We start from the raw sequence: 5,678 nt of genomic DNA on the forward strand, positions 1-5,678 counted from the left end.
TTTTTGGCATCCCTTGCGGGGAGCAATATATCTTTTGCGTTCAATTGTGTGTTGCTGCCTACGAAGATCGCGTGCTTCGTCTAGCCGCTGGGCATATTTCTCAAAGTTATAGCCACTGGGCGTATCTTTCATATTCATAGCCGCTGGGCATATCTACCAAATTTTATAGCCGCTGGGCACAATTATTTACTTTCGAAAATAATCACAGTTGATTCGCATAAAATCTGAAAATGCAAAAAATCGCCAGAAAATTGGAAGCTACGCAATCCCGGCTGAAAAACTTCTCCACCAACATACGGAAAACGGCAAAAAGCAAGCAAACAAAAGGTTTCTTCACTGCCAGAAAGAATCTCTTGGAAAGTTACTGGACGCAGTACAAGGAAGCTCGAGAAGATTTGTTGGCCAATATTTATGACGGTGCAAAGGTGGAAGAAGTGAGTGACACAATTAAAGCGTTAGTTAGCGAAGACAGTTACACGGAAATTGAAATAATTTATTCGGAAATGATGGGAGAGCTAATCGATGAGTTAGAAAGCACTGAAGTTATAGAATCTCCAGGTAATAACGAAACTGTAATTAAAGGTGTGTCAAGCATGGAACTGACGTCTAATTTACCACGTATTAAAATTCCGTCGTTTGATGGTAATTATCTGCACTGGTACGCATTTAAGGATTTATTCACGTCAGTTGTATCAAATAACGTTGCATTGTCTAATACACAGAAACTTCAATATTTAAAAGATGCGTTAGTGTTGGACGCTCAACACGCCCTAGACAACATTACTACAACAGATGCACATTGGGCAGTAGCATGGAGTTTACTCGTCCGCAAGTATGAGAACAAGAGGATCATTCTTAATGCGTATTTAAAACAAATTGTTAATTTAACAACGGTGTCTGATGGTTTACCAAATAGTTTACGCTTGTTATGTGACACCATCACGTCAGCTGTGCGTGCGTTAGAGCAATTGGGTCGTCCAGTGCAGCATTGGGACGATTGGTTGGTCTTTACCCTTCTCCAAAAATTAGACACGAAAACACGCTCAGCTTGGGAGCTGTCAACAACCAGTTTAGAACAAATTCCAAAATTTGAGGAGCTGGTCAGTTTCTTAGAAAATCGAATACATTCGCTGGAGGTAGTTAATAGCATGACCGATAACTCTAATCAGGAGAAAAAGTTTGTAACACCTATCAGAACAAAGGGGTTCGTGAAAAGCCATCATACCACTGTTCAACAATGCGTGCATTGTCAAGGTAAGCATTTACTGGCATATTGCGCAGAATTTCGGCAAATGACTGGGACAAAGAGATATGAGGTAGTCAGATCTGCAAGATTGTGTTTCAATTGTTTGAGAACGGGACACATGGGTCATAATTGTCCATCGAAATATCGGTGTCTGCGATGTAATGCAGCGCATCATACATTACTACATGACCATAGTGGAAGTGGTGGAGAAACTAATTACTCAAATATACCGGAAAAGACCACTGAAGCGACTAAGAAATACGCTGTCACATCAAATAATACATACATTTCCAGTGCTAATCAAGGTGCTCGAACTTTACATCTACAGACTGTTTTAATTGGCACTGCATTGATAGAGGTAAGGAGTCCTTCTGGTCAGAAGCTTATTGTGCGAGCTCTTTTGGATAGCGCGTCGGAAGCAACGTTTGTCAGCGAATTCATCGTGCAGCGGTTAAAACTGGACAAAACAAATGTCATAGTGCCGGTGAGTGGTGCAAATGGTGAAAGGGTCGCCAATTCAAGAGGAATGGTTTCATTTACAATCCATTCGTTAAAATCCGATTTCAACATGAATTGTGTTGCACTAATACTTCCACGAGTGGGTAGCGTTACCCCAACCATTCCCATACCGAAAGAAGCGCTTGGTGAGTTCATGAATTTAGATTTAGCTGATCCTCAATTACAGGTTCCGGGGGCAGTCGATATGATTTTGAGCGCTTCAGATTATGCTGCTATTGTCTATGAGCGACTAAAACGGCATCCAACTAACAATATTGTTGCCCAATATACGCAACTCGGTTGGGTAATTTTTGGTGGACTGTCGAGACGAAAGGGTATTTCAGTGAAAGGACAAGTTAATTGCTGTCATACTCGGGCAACATTGCACGAAATGCTACATAAATTTTGGGAATTGGAAGAAATAACAAACCACGTTCCGTTAACAAAAGATGAAATGTACTGTGAAGATTTTTTTGAGCGTACAACTGTACGCAACGCAACGGGTCGATATGTAGTTAGACTACCAATCAAGCAGAAAGCTGACTTGGCAACACTTAAGTCAAGTAAACTAAATGCACTTGCATTATTAAACAGCACGTTACAGCGATTAACCCGAGATCCGGATGTGTACAAACTCTACCAAGATTTCATGGACGAATATCAGACCTGTGGCCATATGGAAGTGGTGCCACACTCGTATGATGTAGCTTCAACATGTTATCTTCCTCACCATGGTGTCTATAAAGCATCGAGTTCTACAACGAAGCTTCGCGTAGTCTTCAATGCTTCTAATAAATGTTTGAGCGGAATATCTCTTAATGATTGTCTGCATATAGGTCCCAGATTACAAAATGATCTATCAAATATCATCTTGCAATGGCGGCATTACCCTATAGTGTTTACAGGAGATATCGAGAAAATGTACAGGCAAATTCTTGTTGATAGCAAAGATGTGGATTTGCAACGAATAATGTGGCGCGTTCGACACGGGGACGCCCCTACAACGTTCCGGTTGCTCACTGTAACATATGGGACTAATTGTGCTCCATATCTTGCCATCAAAGTATTGCGTACTCTGGCAAAAGAGGAGCAAACTCGTTTTCCACGGGCAGCTGAATCGATTCTAAATGAATTTTACATTGATGACGTACTATCAGGTGGAGACACTCCAATCGAAGCTGCAGAAAAATTGCACGAACTTCAGGAGCTTCTAGCAACTGCAGGCTTCACTTTACGTAAATTTAATTCGAATTCAAATGACGTTTTAAGCACTCTGACTGAGGACGTAAAAGCTCACGCCGACGATGTGGAAATTAACACCGAGTATAAAACTAAGACACTTGGTCTTACTTGGTATACAAAATCCGACAGTTTTGGTTACAACGTCAATGTAACTTGTGACAACCATCATTACACAAAACGACTAATGTTGTCTGACATATCGAAGTTATTTGATCCACTTGGGTTCTTGGCTCCGGTTATCATTCGAGGAAAGATGTTTCTGCAACAACTCTGGCGTACTGGATCCGATTGGGATGATCCCTTGTCAATAGAGATGGCAAACATTTGGCATAACTTTCGTATTGACTTACAACAATTACATCACATTCGAATCCCACGTTGGATAAACACCACTTCGACAAGTGCAATTGAATTACACGCATTTGGTGATTCATCAAATCAAGCATATGCGGCTGCAGTATATGCGAAAACAACCATCGGTCCGACCAGTTTTGTAAATTTGCTTATTAGTAAAACTAAGGTAGCCCCGTTGAAAGAAACGTCTATACAACGTTTAGAATTATGTGCAGCATTGCTAGCAGCAAAACTTCTACACAAGGTAAAAGGAACATTTAAGTGTCAACCATCACGCTGTATTTTGTGGACTGATAATACAACCACTCTGTGGTGGATTAGAACTGATCCAGGCAAATTGAAGCAGTTCGTGGCAAACAGAGTGTCACAAATTCAGTCAATGACAAATATTGAAGACTGGAGGTATATTGCAACAAAGGATAATCCGGCTGATTGTGCATCACGAGGCAGTACCGTTTTGCAACTAAAAGATAATCTGATGTGGTGGTATGGACCATCTTGGCTTCGCTTAAATGAGAAAATGTGGCCTAACCACCAAATCAATCATACTCCTGACAGTTTACCTGAGAAAAAAGAGATTAACTCATTAACTACGCAGTTATCAACAGAAGTGTGGGAAATATTTGGACGATATGCTACTCTTGACAAATTACTCGTAGTCGTGGCGCAATGCCTACGTTTTATTCATATGTGTCAAAAAAGGATGCGTAGAGATGAAAGTTTCTGCACTTGGCAAGAACGTTATACGGTTCTTAAAAAATTAGTAACAATTGTACAAAGGACCGAGTTTACCAACGATTATGCCGCTTTACGGAAAGGCAATCCAATCAACAAATCAAGTAAATTGTTTAAATTGAATCCGAAGCTTGATTCCGACGGAATTATGCGTCTAAATGGACGACTGCAAAATGCGAATATTCCTTCAGATGAACGATGTCCAATGATATTACCCAAATGTCATGATTTTACTACGTTGATTATTAATCACGCTCATAGTCGAACATTACATGGCGGAACTCAAACAACATTAGCATATGTGCGACGGCAATTTTGGGTTATTGAAGGAAGATCCGCTGTGAAGAGAGTGATTAACAAATGCATTACATGTTTTCGTCAAGCCTGTCGACCGCAAGCACAACTTATGGGTAACTTACCTCCAGCACGGTGTAATATATCACAGCCATTCATGCACACGGGCGTGGATTATGCTGGTCCATTTAATGTGAGAGCGACAAGAGGGAGAGGCCATCGTACTTACAAGGGGTATGTGGCTCTATTTATATGTTTTATTACACGAGCTATTCATTTGGAACTTGTGAGTGATATGACATCTGAAACATTTCTAGCAGCGTTAAAGCGATTTGTATCAGTCCGTGGCATATGCTCAGATATGTACAGCGATCGTGGTACATCCTTTGTCGGTGCTGATGCTTTAATGAAAGATGAAATTAAATTATTTAAAAAACAAATTGAAGCTGGGTCTGTGTTTGCATCAACCGTTGGCATAAATTGGCACTTTATACCACCCGCAGCGCCTCATTTTGGTGGCCTATGGGAGGCAGGAGTAAAAAGCATGAAATTTCATCTTAAGCGTGTAGTAAACACGGCAACTTTAACTTTTGAAGAATTTTACACGTTATTAAAACAAGTCGAAAATTGTTTAAATTCGCGGCCGCTTACGGCTCTATCTGATGACCCCACAGACTTATCAGCGTTGACACCAGGACACTTTTTGATTGGACGAGCACCATCTGCCGTACCTGAACCTAATTTGCTAAATACAAAGATTGGTGTACTATTCCGATGGAAGATGTTAAGCCAGATGTATCAAGACTTTTGGCGCCGTTGGTCCCAAGAATATTTAACACAATTACATGCCAGAAACAAATGGACTAAAAGCCAAACAAATGTCGCAACCGGTCAACTGGTCCTACTTCGAGATGAACGATTGCCTCCAAGCTCCTGGTTGCTTGGCCGCATTATCCAAGTCCATCCTGGCACGGACGGTGCTGTTCGTGTCGTAACCATAAAAACACAGTCCGCCATTGTGAAACGGCCAATTACGAAGATCTCTGTTTTACCAATCGACATTGAAGGACGTCCTGAAGCACACGAGTAATATAGACGCAAGATCCGGTTGTATCTCCACGTCTAGGTGGGAGAAATGTTTAAAATTACCTATATCAATCTGGCAACCACTGTGTGTGGGCTGCTTTTACCTGTTAGCAAGTTGTTTCTTCTTCTTGTACGAGCAACCGTCGTGTTCGGTCGAGTTTCTTGTTGTGCAGTTGATTTATATTTTTTTTTGAATTAATGTATTAAGTAAATTTTAAAATAT

At 40.8% G+C, this 5,678-nt stretch overlaps 1 protein-coding gene across 1 annotated transcript; it reads left to right on the forward strand.

The window, feature by feature from the left end:
* The first annotated feature begins 230 nt into the window (after positions 1-230).
* On the forward strand, positions 231-5,459 carry LOC119688707. Its single transcript, XM_038103373.1, has 2 exons — positions 231-4,911; positions 4,990-5,459. The coding sequence occupies exons 1-2, from the start codon at positions 231-233 to the stop codon at positions 5,457-5,459; spliced, it is 5,151 nt and encodes a 1,716-aa protein (XP_037959301.1).
* The last annotated feature ends 219 nt before the right edge of the window (positions 5,460-5,678 follow it).

The sequence above is a fragment of the Teleopsis dalmanni genome, chromosome X (assembly GCF_002237135.1).
Source record: "Teleopsis dalmanni isolate 2A chromosome X, ASM223713v2, whole genome shotgun sequence".
Classification (NCBI taxonomy): Eukaryota; Metazoa; Arthropoda; class Insecta; order Diptera; family Diopsidae; genus Teleopsis; species Teleopsis dalmanni.

What these genes read in the sequence shown, in the direction of transcription:
- LOC119688707 (XM_038103373.1), top strand. Translation starts at nt 231, where the DNA reads ATGCAAAAAATCGCCAGAAAATTGGAAGCTACGCAATCCCGGCTGAAA. An exon ending in ATGGGAGGCAGGAGTAAAAA is followed by an intron (nt 4,912 to 4,989) that starts GCATGAAATTTC and finishes TATTAAAACAAG; the next exon opens with TCGAAAATTGTTTAAATTCG.